General features: G+C 34.0%; 1 protein-coding gene and 1 non-coding gene across 2 annotated transcripts in view; one reads left to right on the plus strand and one right to left on the minus strand.

Annotated features, from left to right (window-relative positions):
* LOC140750771 (parapinopsin) overlaps positions 1-9,683 on the plus strand; it is a 43,013-nt gene extending 33,330 nt beyond the window's left edge. The window contains exons 4-7 of the mRNA XM_073084523.1: positions 5,305-5,437; positions 6,983-7,123; positions 7,714-7,803; positions 7,887-9,683. Of these exons, the coding sequence (XP_072940624.1) occupies positions 5,305-5,437; positions 6,983-7,123; positions 7,714-7,803; positions 7,887-8,699 (1,177 nt within the window). The 3' untranslated portion in view covers positions 8,700-9,683. The remainder of the gene's footprint in view (positions 1-5,304; positions 5,438-6,982; positions 7,124-7,713; positions 7,804-7,886) is intronic.
* On the minus strand, positions 6,235-6,307 carry TRNAA-AGC (transfer RNA alanine (anticodon AGC)). The gene has a single exon. It is a non-coding gene; the product is annotated as a tRNA-Ala (tRNA).
* Positions 9,684-20,147: the final 10,464 nt, after the last annotated feature.

The raw sequence follows: 20,147 nt of genomic DNA on the forward strand, positions 1-20,147 counted from the left end.
TTTAAACATGTGTTAAAAAAACAAGATTAGCTATCTTATATATTGGTTCAAGTTTAAAGTGTTAAAATCTGTTTTGAAGATCCATATCATGCCGGAGCGCGGTTCTTCAAGAAAGGTACAAACTGGCTCTTCTTCAAAACTGTCGATACTTGAGCAACTTCTCTTATGTTGTAATGTGCATGTCTATTGGCCACGGTACCTTCTTTCCAACAGGTAGCCCGTCTGGCTTATCGTTAGGTATAAATATGTGATCCACCATTATCATCAACATTGAGCCATTTACTGTCCCAATGTGGTGCACAGGTCTCCTCTCAGAATGAGAAAGATTAGGCCATAGTTCACCGCGCTGCTCAAGTGCGAATTGGTCGACTTCACAATTCACAGACTTCTGAACTCTTTTTAAGATTTCTCCTTCGCCGTTTAAGCTAGTGATAATTAATTTCTATTACGCACATAACTTTGAAATTTCAGGAGAGCCTGGGATTTGAACCTCGATCAAGAGGCCGAGTTTCTTAACCAATAGGCTATCAGTGCTTGTGCAAAAATGTGAGCTTAAATACTAACATATCTATTCTAAAACTGCTATATTATAGTGAAGTGAAGATCCTAAGGGTCTTAGAATAGCATCGATCTCTCCCTTCCCATTAATTACGTAGGAAGTAAATCCTTAAGATAAGCCGAGAATGTTTTCCTGCATGGTCATTATACTATCTTCATTAGAGGCCTTTTCATAATGGGCTAGTAGACAGATGATATATCAACTATGGTGGCACATAAATATAGGTACACTGATAAAAAAATCAATATTGTGGAAATTCGTAATAATATCAGAAGGTGGTTGAACACAATAACAGCAATGTCAAGCGAAGTAAGAATCGAATCTTATCTGGGTTTAACACAGATGTCCATAGGCGATATAACCCACATACTCGTACCATTAGATGGATTGCGCCCATATTGGCTGCTTTTAAAAAAATCTAAATTTTGTAAATTATCGTAATTACATACAATTACATACTTAGAATGTATTTAATATGATACGAATTTACTCTTTATACAGACAATACAAATAAAAGCTAGTCGTATTTGTCAGCTAACATTCGTTACAGCTTAGAGACATCGATCATTTTGCCACTATTGGAAAACCATGAATAACATCCGACAGATGACAGATGGGTTACTTAGAGAGAAGCCTATGTATTGAAAGCATACTAATTGACGCGATGACGTCACATCGTGATCGTACCGAAATTCGAATGACTTCATTTATAGGCTTTCGTTCAACACAGAAATGAAATTGAAGAAATAAGTAGGACATTTTTTGACATAATTTTGCATAAAGCATAGCTAGTGTCACTATGCTTGCTTTCTTTTCTTCTTTTTAGATATAGGAGTAACACCCATGAAGTTTGTAATCAAACCGAGATAACATTAGATTCTATATAAGTTGGTCACAGATGCCGTGCTGCCCTGAAGGACTAAGTTAAAACGCCGCGGAACAGTAGGCTTTTTCAAAGTTATGTGCGTGTAACCAAAAATGTAACCAGTTTTGACAATTGAAATTGTTGCGTAAAAAAGTTTTGCCACGTCTCCGTGTTAAAATGTCCCTAAAATATTTTTAAATAATTATTTATTTATTATGTAAATTACGCAGTATTAGTTATTTATTCGTAAATGTTCTCTAAAAATGTTTTTATTTGTCAAGAATTAAAAAAAAGAACTTACTAATAAGCCGTTTGTGGCTTCATTCAATTTCAAGACGGCGAAGTATCTTTACTAATCTATGGCGTAATAGAAAAATGTATCACTGTAATGGCGAATAAAATGAACATAGGAAAACCTATACGACTTCTTAAAATCTCAATAGTGTGTGAATATTACTAATTTGCATTTGGCGAGCGCAATAGAATACGTATATGGAATGTCTATGTGGCTGTGGACTGTCCCATTACTGGCCAACTACTGGGCAAAGGTCTTCTTTTTTTATAATATAAGAGTAGCAGACGAGCATGCAGTCCACCTGATGGTAAGTGGCTACGACCGCCCATGGACAATTGTGATCTGTTATCAACCCCAGATACGATTAGATATTCCTACCTGAGGTCGGCCACAGATGCGCCGCTACCCCTGAGGACTAAGCTGGAACGCCTCGGAAAAGTCTGTCTCCCTTACCACACCCTTCAAACCGGAACACAGCAGCGCCTAACATTGCTATTACTAGGTAGAAATAGGTGTGGCGGTGGTGCCGCCGGAGTCGAACCACAAAGGGTTCTACGACCTTCAATTACTTCTTTGAGATTGATAGAAATTATAGCCACAGTTCACTACGCTGGTCAAAGATTAGTAGGTTTCACACACCTTCAGAACATCGTTTAATAGCACTCTTAAGTGTGACCTTAATATGTTTGACCTCACCATCATATCACGTGATAATTAATTGACATATTACTTTGAAAAATCAAAGGTGCCTGGGACTCAAACCTGGGAATTTCAAACCACTAGACTTTCACTGCTAGCTCATAATGAATATACTATTATGACGTAACGCTGGTGAAAAGTTAATATTATTATCATTCGTTGTAGCTTCATAATTTGGGTTCAACCATGCTTGCATAAATGTATGTAAATTCGTTAATGTAATGATAATATTCACAGTAAATTCACAGCACAGCAGATTTATCTCATTTATCAGTTCAAAGTTTTCGTGCGTAAAATATGATAATGTATAGTTACGTTATTACTGTCGATTTTAGTCCCCTATTAATATTCAATCCCTGCGATTTTCGCATACTAAAGATTGATATTTAACGATCTCCGCTAAATAATAAATTTTGATTTCTTTACGGACGGTTGGTAATAAAATTAGTATGGGATTTGTAAGAGAAATACGCAATAATCTGCGGTTAGTGTGAATCGTAATCGATGACAATAAATACGAAATTAGTTTTTCATATTGGCCAAATTCTACAGATTATAGCTATAAATTTGATGATAAATAAGCCTACTGATGGTAAACGGTTACTGCCACTGATGGACATCTGTAGCATTACCATGAGTTGGCATAGAAACGCCACTATAGAAATTGTAAATAGAAAACTATTGTCATTTTGCTAGTGAATAACATAACTACTATCGTTACGGTATTTCTTGACAACGTCTGTCAAATTAATGACTCATGGGACCGAATTTGTATGGCAATAGATCATAATGACATTCGCTAGCGATTTGATATCGATAGGTTTTTTACGTATCGAGTTACGTCACTACGGATTTTAGTTCTACGAGTAACCACCAGAGGCGTTGTACAATTTTTAATACATTTATTTTACGCAGTCGCTAGCGAGTAATACTTTTGTAAACTCATGGTAGTCCTACTGCAGTCAACCCTAGATAAGATCGACCTGTCAGTCACAGAGGCATTGCTAAGGACTAAATTAGATCATCTCGGATAAGTGTGTCATTCTTGCCACACCCTTCGAAGCGGAACACAGCAGCGCTTATCATTGCTTTCAGGCAGATACAGATGTGAACCTTCCACTACATCTACTACTTATTTTTAGTTTCAAACTTTCGAAATCAGCATAAGTTGAATTAATAAATTGATTTTACTTATTTATGTTTTGGCAAAGGAAGATCTCCCGCCGGGCTAGGTGATCATGCCCGGGGAGCGGCCGCGCTCCGACAGTCTCAGTTCGGAACTTGTATATATACCAGATGTTTAGAAAACTTCGATAGCGTGATTCAGAATACTCGTGGCTCCATCTCTTGATGAGTAGCGGGAGGTCGCCACAATGTGATCTAACTATAGTACATAAAATATATCTACTTGCATTGTTTCATATAAATAAAAATAATTACAACCCTTTTCTCTCGTCTCAATAAATTGATGTGTCACTTTGATTGATTGATTGAAGAGACTCCATTTAGAATGGATTGCATGTAAAAGGGGATATTTCTATTCTTAGTCACCATACCACACATTATACAAAAACTATATTGTACGGTATATGTGTACGATATGTACGAAAATATACATATTGTATATTACAATATTTATATCTTATATATAAAATTCTCGTGTCACAATGTTAGTTACTGTACTCCTGCGGAACGGCTTTACCGATTTTCACCAGATTTTATATGCATATTCAGTAGGTCTGAAAATCGGTTACTATCTATTTTTCATACCCCTAAGTGATAAGGGTTGTTCACCCTTAACATTTTTTTATTTATATGGCAACACAACGTTTGCCGGGTCAGCTAGTATTTTATAATGTAGTTGTGGCAGACAAAAAGTTTTCTTCTAAATGCGTATTGACGTATTTATATCTACCATAACGCAAACACACAGACATTACAATTACAATAGAAAATTCATATTTTACCCGCGGGTCCACACACTCGTCAAGTGACAAGGGAAGTGAGCAGGGTTGTGTGTTCGAATGTCTTCAAAAAAGGTCATCTAAAAATATAAAATATGTCACTTAGCAATTATTATAGAAAAATGCATGTATTCATAGTTACATTAAAGTTGTTCGGCATTAACTAAATGTGTACCTACTATATTTTTACTTTAAATACTTCATCAATCATCAACAACCCATTACTGTCCCACTTCTGGGCACGGGTCTCCTCTCATAATGAGAAGGATTAGGCCATAGTCCACCGCATTGGCCAAGTGCGTATTGGTCGACTTCACATACCTTAGAGATTTCTTTTTTAAATCTCTCAGGTATGCAGGTTTCCTCACGATGTTTCCTTCACTGTTTAGCAAATGATAATTAATTTCTAATACGCACATAACTTTGAAAAATCAGAGGTGCGTGTCTGGGATTCGTAACCAGTTTCTTAACCACTTACTTATTAAGTATTTATTATATTAGGAAAACATTAGGAAAGCCACTTGTAGGAACACCTTCAAGAGAATGGTTCGGGAGCATTACTTACGTATGTCCTCCAATACTTGAGTCTTTCAACTTTCCTTAATTCACTGTGTTGTGTCATATATTTATTTGTATATATTTTATTTTTATTATATATTTATATATTATTTATATTTATTTATAATTATTATATGTAGATATTGTATGTTTTTTTCCATAGTTGTATTTCTTGATATTTTATCATTACTGCTTATGTTTATGCCTACCACATGCTATCGCCATCACCCAGGGTCGACTGGCAGAGAATGTCATTAGGCATTAAGTTTACCCTTTGTAACCCTTAGTTTAAGGTGTACAAAAATAAATAAATAATTATATTTTAATATCACATTATTATAACCATGTTTACATTTGTTCCCAGCTGTTCAGTGAACTGGCACGAGCAGTCAATGAACACACTTACTTACATCTTGTTCCTGTTCGCGATGGGCCAGGTGGTCCCCCTCGCTATCATCACCTTCAGCTACGTGAACATCATCAGGACTATGAAGCGGGTTAGTTTTTCTATATAGTAATAGCAGACGAGCATGCACTCGACCTGATGGAAAGTGGCTACTGCCACCCATGGACATTTGTAATCAACCCCAGATAGGATTAGATATTCCTACCTGAGGTCGGCCCACAAATGCGCCGCTGCAGAGAATCTTCCTCCTAAGTTGCTTTTTTTTATAATAATATAGGAGTAGCAGACGAGCATGCAGTCCACCTAATGGTAAGTGGCTACTGCTGCCCATAGACATCTGTAATCAACCCCGGATAGGATTAGATATTCCTACCTGAGGTCGGTAACAAATGCGCCGCTACCCTTGAGAACTAAGCTGGAACGCCTCGGAAAAGTATGTCTACCTTATCACACCCTTCAAACCAGAACACAACAGCGCTTAACACTGCTGTTATTAGGCAGATATAGGTGTGGCAGTGATGCCGCCTGAGTTTAACTTATATAGTGTCTCCTTGCTGCTATGAGACCCCAACATCTCCTGGCCACACTTGCTTGCCCTTAATCGGCTCCAACATCACATCGCTGTGGCTATATACCCGTTTTATGTATTACGTTGTCCACAAGGGTTAGATCTCATGGAAAAATACAAATTCTGATTTTATAACTATTTATAATTAAATATTAATTATTACATATCAATTTTTCCGTTTAAAAAAGGAAGTTTAGAAAAAAAGATGCAAAAAAGAATTGTGATTCATGAAATGAATTTATAATTCCCCCATAGTATCAATAATGCTACTAAAAATGAATTAAATACAAAAGTAAAAAGGTGCCATACCGATATAAAGCTGGAGGCGCCGGGTATCGATCCCGGTACCTCTCGCATGCTAAGCGAGCGCTCTACCATCTGAGCTACGCCCCCTGTAACGAAAGGGGTGAAAATATAACTCAGTATAAGGTTTCAAATGTATTAGAACTTCAAGTAACAATTATTTATTGCGCAAATCCAGTGAGAATTATAAATTAATTAAAATTCAAATATTAATTATGTACACTTATATTTTATGTCAACAAAAATTACAAAGAACTTAATTGGCCATGTTCACCATATCGTACGCATAGCCACGAATATAGGGCTCTTCACTCATTGGCACGACACGGCATCGGCACGACACTGGTGCAGAAGGAACGACACCGGCAGCTTTTTTATTTATGATCGACAAGGTGACCACGCGATATGGCATACGAATTGTGACTTATAAAATTATTTAACTCTTCTATTAAGTGAAGGATAATTAATTTATTTTACTTTTATTTAAGTAATATCCTCATACTCATGTGTACACAACGAGTATATATGAAGATGGTCGACATACGACGTAGTGTCGCCGACGACAGTCCGTACGGGTAGAACATGATGTTCTGCGTCCACTGATGTTGATATCGTTGCTGTACCGGTGTCGTCTCAATAAAGAAGAACCCATTTATTAAAATAGAAATTCCGGTAACACGAAACCTTAAGATTTATTACCGTTAAGAATCGTTTAACGTATCTACTGAAGCGCTAACTTCAAAGTAAAGTTCATATTTCTTCCAGAATTCCCAACGTCTCGGTCGTGTGAGTCGGGCTGAAGCCAGGGCTACCACCATGGTGTTTATCATGATAATCTCGTTCACCGTCGCCTGGACACCTTACTCGATCTTCGCTTTGATGGAACAGTTCGCCACAGAGGGCATTGTGAGTAGATCATATGATATCATCTTGATTTTTATGTAAATACTCGGCTCAATGGCGGAGTCGAAGGTTCAAATCTCAGACATGATCTGATTTTTCAAAGTTAGATGTAAGTGTAAAGTGTAAGAATTCTTAAGAAATATGTTGTCAAAGGAAGTCCAGCAATTCGCACTGGACTAGTGTGATGTAAAACCTTGGCCTCTCTTTCCCTGAGAAAAGAGCCTTGCCCAACAGTGGGACAGTAAAGTGTTAACATTAACGAAGAGTGCTGTCCCATTGAGAGCTATTCCCTTTAAAATAGAGAGTCTTTCGAAGATAAACAATTGTAGGAGGTCAAGGTACTAATGAACTGTCATATTTTTGCCATTTCTATCTAACCTTTTAGATCAAATTACAATTAGCTCTTCTTGAACTACATAATATATTGTAGATACTAGTTAACAGCTCATAAATGGGACTGTACCCGTAAGCACCGTAAGGCGGTTCCTATTTGGGATTTCCAAATCCATTTATTTACATGTCATGCATATAAAAGTATTTGTCACGTATTATTTTCCTCTGTTTCGTATTTTAAAACGAGATTTCTATTTAAGGTGTCCCCGGGCGCGGGTGTGATTCCAGCTTTGGTTGCCAAAAGCTCCATCTGCTACGATCCCCTAATTTACGTGGGAATGAACACACAGGTGAGTTAATAACTCAGTTTAAAGCACAGATCAAACAATTATGAAATACGTCTCACATATATTCAAATAAATCTTATTTCCAGTTCCGTCAATCCATCAAGCGAATTTTCGGAGTCCACAAGGGAAGAGACGCACATATTGAAAAAGGTTTTAATAACACCATGATAGTGTCAGCCCAAAAGCTTTCCACTTTCAACGAAGTCACTATCCGTAATTCATCAGAAACGACCATTTCCACCACTCCTAAAAAACTAAGAGATAAAAATTCAAGCATCGATGAACCAGACGGTAATAACGATAATAATAAAACTCAAAAAGTTTCTGAACTGGTCACGATACAGGAAAACAAAACGGTGTCAGATGCAGAGAGGTCAGGCGAAACAATTTACGAAGAAGACAGCTCTAGTAACAAGAAACTTGAAGTATTTGGAGAATCATGCAAAAAAGTCAGTGACAATTCGCCCGTTCTTACAATTGTTGATTCTGAGCGTCTACTTTTCAGTCGAAGCTCTTCAAAGAGGAAAAGCGAAGCGGCAAAAGATATTCTAATCAATGTCTACGGAAACCAAACTTATGAAGATGAAGCTAAGGAATATGATAACTCTAATCAAGCCGCGTTTGAAAATCCAAGCAATTTTAAAGAACGCCACAGTTTCAAAGCAAAGAAAATCAAGCAAAGCTACTCTTTGGATTTGGGAAACATAATAAACGAGAATAAGTGTAGGAAATTCTCGATTGAAACGAAATTAGAGAATTTCATCCCACCAAAAAGTTTATTTAAAGATTCTGTCGTGGGAAAATTGTTTGATACAGACTCTAAGAAAAGGCGGGACAGCTACAAGAGTTATCTGTGTAGATTGGAAACGAGGGATGATAGTCAGGATGAAGACTCGTAGGTTTGGATAAGAGTTGAAAAAGAGACTGGTTTTTGATAGAGCGATTTAATTCGCACTTATATTGGAGAGAATAAAAGATTGATAAAATAAAGATAAGAGGAATTGGTAATGATATAAGTGGACCCAGGCAGGCAATACCTGCCAATATAAATGTATAAGGTCCAAATGTGTCCTATATTTCAAGCTGGAACAAACGAAACACAGAAAATGTCATTGAAATTGGTTGAGCGGTTTCTCAGATTAATGTGAAGGAACACAGTAACACATGATGTATATGTTAAGACGATTCTGTCCAGTGATTCGTAAGGGTACTTCGGTGCTCTCTCCGCCACGGAGGTCGTAGGATATGATATAGAAGGGACATCAAGGATCTGTGATAAAATAGAAGTGCCAACATTGGGAATATATTTTTGGGAGTGAAAACGAATTATTAGAATAAGTAATTGAAAATGTAACCGAATTCATGAATCATCTAGGCTATTGGTATTCAACCTATTCAGGTACAGTGAGAAAGCGTTCGCGAAGTAATACTTCTGATATTTGTATCGAACAACAGTAAATATTTTCGTGGTCCCTGGCTGCATAAAGGTTGAGAACTGTTCTAGTCAATCATTAATTCATTATAATTAAAATATTTATTAAGTATACATGTATTATTAAATCAAGAATCGTAATAATTAATATTGTTTAATTTATAATTACATACAATTATTTTACCAATTACAATTTGTCATTTTCACAAATCGTCACTTATTTTATTGCGTAATTTAATTAAATATCACTTAATAGAATGGTAAGGAAAAATATCGTAAAAAGATTTATAGGTATGTCTAAAGGTTCTTGAAGTGTTGGAATGTTGTCTGTCAGTCTACATTTGACCACCATGGTGGACTGACTACACTCTTATCTTTTAAGTATTTTTCACATTCCTAAATAATTGCTATCCGTATAATTAAATTACCTAAAAGTGTCATATTTATAAAAATCCAAATGAGTTCTAACAAACGAAACAGAAATGTAACTGAAATAACTCAAAATTAATAAAATAATATATTTTATGTATTTTGTATCATTGAATTAATAAAATTATATATATGTGTCGTAGATTTATATATTTTATTACAAAAAGTCAATTAAAAATAAAAATGTTACACTACATCTGTTATTGTCGATTATATGCATTTATATGTGTTAAATGTGTAGTATCTAATATGATAAGTTTATGTTAGACTTTATGTATTACACTTAATATAAAATTGTTGTAAAATATTTTCAAATTAGTTATAAGTTTTTTACGATGCAAAAAATTCTCAAAGAAACTTTCCATTTTATAACTAAATATAATAAAATGAAAAAAACTAACAATCTAAATTCAATTAGGTAAAAAAATCAATTATTAAAATATGTAAATTCATCAATCAATCGGTCTTAAATATGATGATTCAAAAATCAATGAACCAAATTATTATGATGTAAATATGATGTTTATTTTTCTATGTTAGATATTTTTTTACATTTGTATTAGAAAAAAAAAACTAAATACAAATGTTGCGTATATTTTTAAAATGGAACCCCTCTTACGCAATTAAAAGGGGTCGAATTTCATAAGACCGAGAAGTCATCGCATAAACAAAAAAAGGGGTCGAATTGATAACCACTTCCTTGTTAGAAGAATGTTAGTAATCTTCGATCAATATATATTTGATCGAACTTAGAAATAGAAGAATGTTTACATTTCAAAATTTTATAGAAGTTGTCATGCTAAGACATAGATAAGTATAGATATCTCACCGCCTTGTAATTAAAGGAAGCCATTAAATGACTTAAACGGCTGACAATTCTGTCAGTCATTAAATGTCTGTCACGGTGTAATTTAGGCGGAACAATGCCGAAATGCGCAGTTAAGTGGTGCAAAAACACGAAATCGAAGAAAAAATGCGGAGTAATATCGTTTCATTCGTAAATGATCTAAAAATTACTTTTTTAATATTTTTCAAACACGAAAATATGTAGATGACAGTGACAATTTGAATTGTCAAAACTGGTTACATTTTCTTGTTAGGAGTGAGTAATCTTTACTTATCTATGTGCTAATATTATACGTGACGGTACAATATAATGTATTTCTAACACTGCAACGCACACAAAAATAAATTATATAGTAATTTTATGCGTATATTTCGCAATAGAAATACTCATATAGGTAATACTCTTATGTTTGTTTGAAACTTGGAAGGTGAGGGTTTATTAAGATATTAGTATTAATAATAACTAATTTAAGTTTTATAAATGGTCGATTGCTCGATTTTTACTTTTTATTGGATTAAATTATGACAACTAAGGATAAATATTTAATTAATTAGAAATGTAAGTTAATTTAACTTTACGATTCTTTTTCTATTTTAGATATTTGATATTTGGCTTTTTAATCACAATTTCATTAATTGAAAAATTTTAGACTAAAAGTGAGATAAAAGTAAGTAAATTGTTAGCATTAAAAATAAGAATAAAGTAAACGTAACAAAAATACTTATAAGTCAGAAAAATTGCTCAGAAAAATAAGTTTCATGTAGAAATGTTGCTTCTATGAGAACTAAAATTTAGTGTGTATTTTTAAAATAAAAAATACTTTTTATAATTGTATTGGATGTATTAAATTTAAAATGTTTGTTACGTACTTTAATTTCAGAAGTCAATGTCTTTAGATATTTAAATGAAATCATTTTAGCTTCTTTAATGTTTAATTCAATAAAGATTGTTCTATAAATCTGGAGTATTTCTTTAATTTCTTGTATACCTCTTTATATGCACATATAAATGGGTATTTCCTTCCTGATAGTTCCTAATCGGATAAACAGTACATATTTGTCAATTGTTTATTGTTCCGAGATCTTTTATAGATTTGAAAGATCTCCGATAAATATATTTTTTAAAGAGATATTTTAAAGATGAAGATTAATATTTTGTGAATTATGCTAACTGACCACCGGCTATGACGTAATGATATAAACATTTATAACTAGATGTATTTACTTTTTATAATTATTTATTTATTAGTTTACTAATTAATTAAACGTTTACTTATTATTTGAATATTTCACATAAAATATAGCTTCACTTCAAAGAATACCTCACACTTCAATTACATTTTATACTAGGTGATAGATCTATGTCACACATGCAAAATTTTAGCCCAATCAGATGCCGGTAAGTAGGTTAATTTTAACTTACAAGATTTGAACCGAAGTAACATACCTACATACATTGCAAGTTAATAAAAAACTTCTAAAAATGAGCCTAGAAAGTTACTTAAATACCAAAGCTTGAGCGATATTTTCTTACCACGCACAAAATTAATTATTTACAAAACAAACAACTAAGAGAAGACTAGATTTTTCACTCATTAAAACAGTAATTTCAGCCTCGAGACGCGGGCGTAATGAAGCTCAAAATTCGCTTCGTATTACAACTCTAATTATAACGGAATTCTGAGTGAGTTACTGTTTAAATTCTGGTAAAATTAACGAATGACTCCGTTACCTACTAGAGTCCTTTCAAGTTTGCTTGAATGGATGGTACAAATGAAAGTACCTAATGATATACAATAATGTACCTACCTAATGGCTAGTATTGTATGTACATCATCATTATGACTGGATGAGAGCAGCGAGGGCCGAGTATTGTGGCACACCTTAGACATGATGTATTGTTATGTACCAATTTTTATAATTTCTAAATATATATAACTCAAAGGTGATTGACTGACATAGTGATCTAACAACGCACAGCCCAAACCACTGGACGGATCAGGCTGAAATTTGGCGTGCAGGTAGATGTTATGACGTAGGCATCCGCTAAAAAAGGATTTTGATCAATTCTAGCCCCAAGGGGATAAAATAGGGGATGAAAATATTACTTCGTAGCTCGTTTATAATAAAAGTATCAAACGAGTATGCAGTTCCCATCATAAATTAAATCTGGTAACAGTAACTAACTTCACATAGGCGTTCTACCTGAAGACCATCAACGATATGTTGCCACTCTTGTGGATTAAGACCGTTGGTTCATATGTAATCCCTCCACCAAAACGCAAAATCTGCTTTACCCTGTAAATAAGTGTGGTATTGGTTCCGCAAAGTTTTCAAAATCTTGTAAAAATTATAAGGTTTTAATTCCACAAATCACGGAACCCTAAGAAGGATATGCCATAAATATATCATTACTTGGTTGACTGGTTAGAGAGGTATTGTTCTATGAATAGAACACAACTAAGCATTAGCAATGAAGTCGGGCGGAATCTACCGTTGCGTGCAGAGTTTCAGCCTGATTCTCTTTTAAATGTAATGACAACTATCATGAACGTTAAACGATCCGTTATAAAATATCTTCGGAGAAAATCTTAAAGTAAATGATAGAACGACGAGATTTTTATATTATAAAAGTAGCTTACAAGACTTCCATCAGATGGTAAGTGGCTACTCGCCATGCGCATTTGTAACTAGCTATGTTGAGCTGGCGTTTTTGAAACCGATAACTACTCGTAAAATACATAATTATAACCACCTTCTTTTTGAAGTCGGTTAAAAATTAGTTCGAGGTGCCTTTTTCTCTAATCTACCTATAATCCAACATACGGTGAGCATGTCAGACACGTGCCGTAGCAGACAAAAATATTTTTCTATACAATATGGCTGTTGTCGTCTGCATCTAATCTTATATATAAAACGGCTTTACCGATTATCACTAAATTTTATATACATTTTCAGTAGGTCTGAGAATCGGCTACTATCTATTTTTCATACGTAATTTCATAAGTGATAGGTTTAGGTTAGGGGGGGTTGTTCACTCTTAACATTTTTTTATTTATATGGCAACGCAACCTTTGCCGGGTCAGCAAGTAATAGATATAAATCAGTTTAATGTTATTGTTGTACACATTTTATATAAAAATATTAGTTTGTCTGTCACGATCCGTGTTGGAAACGTTCAATGTCTGTAGATAAAAACAAACCAATTATTACGGTTTGCCGTGATCAATGAACATTGTTTTATTTACCTACCATGAATAAATTAATCATCACTATACTCTTATACAGTCCAAATATCTATCAATGTTACCGTTAGCTATAATACTAACCAACATAAAATTCGCACCGCCAAAATTCGTAATACCAATCGCGAACAAATCGAGAAAGGTTTACAATTCAATAGAAAATGTTTTTAGTGGCACGCAATAAATTTTCAAATCGTTTAGCTTTATATTTGTCAAAGTTATAAATAATAGATAGGCAATTTTAAGGTTCGGCGGCGCTGAGTACCTTTTAATGGTTCCTTCGAGATCAAAATAGGTACTTTGTGGATTATTACCATATCATTTCAAGTCTGATGTCTTCTTTAGGTACTAAACCCAATTAAGTTGAGTTTACGGTTACTCATGAATACTGCTATTACTAAAAACAATCAATAGCACCTTCTTACAACAAAAGTGTTGAGCTGCTGTGTTATGTTTTAAAGTTGAAGAGACACTTACCTTCACCTAAAAGGCGTTCCAACTGAGTTTTTTACAAAAAACAGCGCATCTGTGGCTGACCTCAGCTACAGTGCGCGTAAAACCGCTAGTCCGCTCTGAATATAGCAATGAATCGCGTCGCCATAGCAAATTGTATGACTACAACTGCTCGCAACAACTTAAGAGCGGACTAGCAGTTTAGCGCGGACTGTAGTACTCTAACCCTACCTGGGATTTATTAAAGATGTACATCAATGGCAGTTGCTACCTACCATCTGGTGGACTGCATGTTTTGTTGCAAGTTTCTATAAACTTTGGAACTTGGAAGGTGGTAGAACTCTTTGTGGGTCGACTCCAGCGGCACCACCGCCACACCTATTTCTGCCAAATAACAGCAGTATTAGCACTGTTGTGTTGTGATTTAAAGGGTGTGGTAAGAGAGACCTACATTTCCGGGACATTCCAGCTTAGTCCTCAGGAGTAGCGGTGCATCTGTGGCCGTCCTTAGATAGGAGTGTCTAGTCCTATATGGGGTTTATTAAAATAAATAAACGCTTTCTACACTCACACACTCACCCACAGTAGGATTTCCTGTGTAGTGGGTGCCATGGACACACACATAGACAAATACACAAACACCCAGACCCAGAAACAGAAATCTAAATTCATCATTTAAATATCTGTCTGGCCGGGGATCGAACCCGAGACCCTTTGCGCGTCAGACCGGTATGGTGGCCGCTCCACCACGCGGGTCGTCAAAAATGTCCATAAACGGCTGTTGCCACTTACCATCTGCCGGACCGAATGTTTTATTCTTAGTCTACGATTTCTATCTTGCTTCCACAAAACAATAAAGCTAGAATTGCTTTAAACGAAATTCGGTTTGACAAAACTGGAATATCGCGCAAAACCAAAGTCAACCATTGGAAGTGATGCCTATTTCAGTTGGAGAATTTCAGAAAATCACGAACTGTGCGTGTTTGTTAGGTATTGAATTTGAATAGTGAATACGCTGAAAATGAACACGGTTCGAATAAACGTTGGATTTTTATTTTTAGTCTAGGTTACAAAATAATATAAAAAATGGATAGATAATATTTTGAAGGTGATAGAACCCTATGTGCATCACCACCACACCCAATTTTGTCTAATAACAGCAGTGTTAAACGCTCCTGAGTTCTGGTTTGAAGGGTGTGGTAAGGAAAACATACTTTTCCGAGGCATTTCAACTTAGTCTTCAGTGGTAGCGGCGCATCTATGTAAACCTCATCTGGGGCTGATAACAGATATCCTTTGGCAGCAGCCACTTACCTTCAGGTGGACTGCATACTTGTCCGCTACACTTATAGATACATATAATATCGATATAATATCGATACATATAATATCGATCGACCGTCGTAGAGTCTGATGATGATGATCTGTTTTGGAGCGAAAAACATGTTGGTTGTATGTATGGTGGTGTATATTTTATTTTATTTTCATATGAAAATATGCCTATGTAGGCATCATACATTTTTCATAGCGGACTGTTACGAAATATTTTTTTATCCCAACTTTATATGAAATGGATAATAAATTTTTTACGGATGTTTACAAATCATTACGATAGTTTTTATAATACCTAGATAATATGCACTAAATATTTCAATATGTAATAAGTAGGATCGACTCCATTCATCCAGCATGACCTTTTAAATTGAAAACATAAATAAAACCCCTAGGGCAAGCGCTTATCGTTATTCAACCGTGGACGTTTGAATCTAGGGTTGTCAAATATATATTTTGTATATAAATATCTGTATATTTCTGTAAACATTGAGATTGTGGAGACATAGAAAGGCATATGAAACTCTACCAATGTTATGGTTCATTATGTTTATGTTAAATCCAATTTAGTATACGAAATTATACCCATTTAAGTAGTGCCTACGTCCCAGACGTTACATTTGATTTTTGAGATTTTTTTTGTATCAAATGCATCATGGATCATGATCCATGAATCATGGTTAGGTATTGCAAATATGCATGTAGGTACGGATATGCCTCCGAAGAAGGTGAAAAGGCAGCATATCATTGTAATTAACATTTAATATCCTTTACAGAATATATACTTTTTCAGAATATATATCTAAGAATTGACAACCCTACGCAAACCTATAAAAATAGACTTTGAAAAAATCACACCCCTGTCCTGGATCTGAAGGCTATTATCAATTCTATTTCTACGATACTTCAATTTAGGCAAATACCCTCTGCCTTACCACTAAATCAAAGCACATTTAAAAAAAAATATTCCTAATTCGAAATTCTTTAGTGTTATAGTAGTTTATATTTAAATAATTGGCCAAGTGCAAGTCGAACTTGCACATGGAGAATTGAACGTACCACCAACATTGTAATTTATTTTTATTTTTAGTATTTTTTTATTATAACAGCCACTGAAGTAAATGCATTGCGAAAATTTGAACTGCCTACCTATTATCGTTCAATAAAGAAAGGGAAAAACGTCGAGAAATAGCGGTTTCTTCTAGGGTCCACATTTATTTTCAACTTTTTTTATATTTTTAGTATTTGTTGTTATAGGGGGGCCACTTTTATACATACTGTGGAAAAATATCTAGTGTCTATCCATTACGGTTCAGGAGATAGAGCCCTGTGTGAAGCCCTGTGTGTGTGAAGGACAGTCGGACAGACAGCGGAGTCTTAGTAACAGGGTTCCATTTTTACCCTTTGGGTACGGAACCCTAAAAATAGGTCTACAGTAAAGGTATTGCATGAGATTTTATATCTATAACTTACATTCATTTCCACATAACTTTATTAGTGAGTTTAAATTTGGCTAAAGATTGAGTTTCAATCAAAAACTAACATGGTGGTGGTCGAAGGGGAGTCTCCCAAAGAGTACCGGAGTTGTCGGAGGAAATTTTGAATGCCCAACCAAGACACATTTATTTGAATTCTTATAGCTAGAAAAAATAGTACGAGATCCAACCGTACGGTTACGGAATATATTTGTTTCTTAGTCAAAATATAATAATTATATTTTTTTTACAATTAATGATTTAACACGCTTATATCAGGATGCCTATCATAACATTGGTCAAGTATTTGCTATAAGCTAAATCAGTACATAATCTAATAAAAATTATTATATTTTCGCTTTTATTATTTTGTGTGTAGGTAAATGAATTACTAACTAAATAAATAAATAATAATAATTGACAAATAATACACAAAATTATTGTTTCCATTCTTTTATTTCAATAATCTATTTATAGGGTATGACAATATTATAATAATATATACTCTACGCTTATGCAATACTGAACAAAACAATAAAATTTACAAGTGACAAACTTCCATAGATTAGCATTTGAATAAATTATTGAAAGAAACTTCGTCACGTCGCGGTAACAAATGTTTAAAATTAAATAATATTTACAATTATCTAAGAACTAAATTTATTGATACATAAATTAGATATTGTTATAAAATGTCGATGGAATATTTATTATGAGTAGTAAATTTATCAAAAACTTCAAGTATGGCGTAATAATTACAAAACATTATAAAAATCCAAAAAGTCGTACATTTAGGCGTTAGATAGTTCAAGAGACTGCTATTAAAATCTTTTTACATTTGACAAGTGTCAAACTAGGCTATTTTACACAAATCTAAATAGATTTAATCAATATATTGTGAGTCTATTTACTCTATAACATGGAAAATTTAATAGAAGTCTCTCGAAGAATACAGTTATCAATTCCTACTCTATAGGTGAACAGCGAGATACAAGTCAATTCCAGTTACTTATGGAAAAAGCATACGAGATTAGAGATCAGGTCTTAAATAAGACCAACAATATAACTTTTTTACTTCGTACATGTTGAGTTTAAATATTAATTCAACAGGGCAATCAAACTGTAATCATGATTGGCTTGTATAAATTGCAAAATATTTAAAACAAAATAAAAATGTTAACTCCATATTAAGGTCAGGTTCCATTTAAAAATTTAATTCATCAGTTTGATGAAAAGGCCTGGCCTATTTTAAATTCATAGCTAAACGATACAAATTTAACATATTTTGTTCCTCTTTGAATATCTTGAAATTTATTTCGGTCTATCTAGGTTGCAATTAATGTCCACTGTTATTTGTGTTTCACTTGAAAGTCTTATAGTATAATGCATTTATAGACTTGGTCTTATTTAAAGGCTGAAGTCCTAACCTCGTTACAAAGGGCTTTAAGACTGGGGTACTAGGAACACAGGGACTCTATATTACTAACTACGGGCTTATTGACACCTATTAGCCAAGATTCCTGTAGGAATGCCTTATGAGCTGGCAAATCATTCGAGAACTAACCGAACACTATTGTGGAATGTGGTATGTGCTGGCATATTTGATCACTATTCGAGACTAAGATGGAATGTCTCGCATGCTAGTATGTGTAATGACTAGTGCGGCCGAATAGATACTATTATAGAACGCCTCATGTACTAATTGTAGACAATGGAATACGGCATTTATGACCACTACTGTAGTTCATGGAAGACTATTTCAGAATGCTTCGTGTGCCAGTACATATGATCACTATTACAGCTCAATGGACACTACAATGGAATGCGTCATGTGTCGGGATTCACTATCACTATTGCTACTCAGGAGACTGCCGGAATGCCTTATGTGCGATTTGAGACCGTGTATAATATATGGCATTGAATACTATAAGGGTTAGTGCAATAGTTGAAACATTTTTGGGGAATATTCATGATCATACTTCAACTAGAAAATGTAACTACTCTAACAATGTGATCTATTATAAAGTGAGAAGTCAAGGATATGTTTTACACCCCGACATACCGACGATATACAATGATACATTTTTAATTTTCAACTGGGTTTTAACAAAACAATAAAAAGATACATAGCTTCCAAGGTGCAGGTTCCAAATCAGCGCCCCTAGCGGATTATATCAGAACTTGGAAATTGTATGGGCCAATACGTAAACAAATACCAAAACAGTCATATTTGTCGAAACGTAAAAACTCATGGTAAGGGTACAGGGATTGAACCCGAAAATCTCAAAAACGAGAAAAAATAAATTTATTTATGATGACCGCTATGCCACGGACGAATAACGTAAATAAAAATTCAATTAATATTCAATTACTATTCGTAAATAGTACTTAATTTGAATAATTAATTGAAATTTAGACGTATTATCGCGAGATAATAATAACACATTTTTATAAATTAATAAATAAATATTTAGTAAGATTATTATTAATATTGAATTATTCAATATTAATTGTTCACTGTTTAATAATAATTGTATTTAATAATATTTCTGCTGATGTTTATGAATAATATAATATATTATAAAAATTTAAACCTCGTTGAAAATTAAAATTGAATCATGTCAATTTATTTATTCTAGTAGTACTGTCAAATACTAGTACCCATATACTTCTACAAAAAAAAATACATACAAAATTGTATCGCAAAAGAATAGTATGTAAAGTTTACTATTGTTACTCAAATCACACCACACTTAAGTAGATCCAATGATATTATATTTTATTTATATACAAAATGAGAAGACATAAGTATGTTATGTATGTATGTATGTAGGGTTCATGGAAAAGGGTCTAATAATTATTTAGTGCCAAAAAATCTATACATATTGAGTTTTGAAAATCCGATAAAAAAGATATTTAACTGTATAGTAACAATAGACCAGACATGGGAAGGAAAAGTGTCCACGAGTTATTATCAATCGGTAGTAAGTCCTTCTGTCATATATGACCTATAGGTCAACCGTTCATTAATCTGAAATGGTGTAAGTGTAAAGAGTAAAGTATGTATTTATGGACCTTTTCACCCTTTATATTAAATTCTCAGCATAAAATGTCTGTGAAATCGTTAAAATAACA

Source organism: Epargyreus clarus, unplaced genomic scaffold (assembly GCF_041222505.1).
Source record: "Epargyreus clarus isolate Ecla_fem2 unplaced genomic scaffold, WU_Ecla_fem_2.2 ptg000001l, whole genome shotgun sequence".
NCBI lineage: Eukaryota > Metazoa > Arthropoda > Insecta > Lepidoptera > Hesperiidae > Epargyreus > Epargyreus clarus.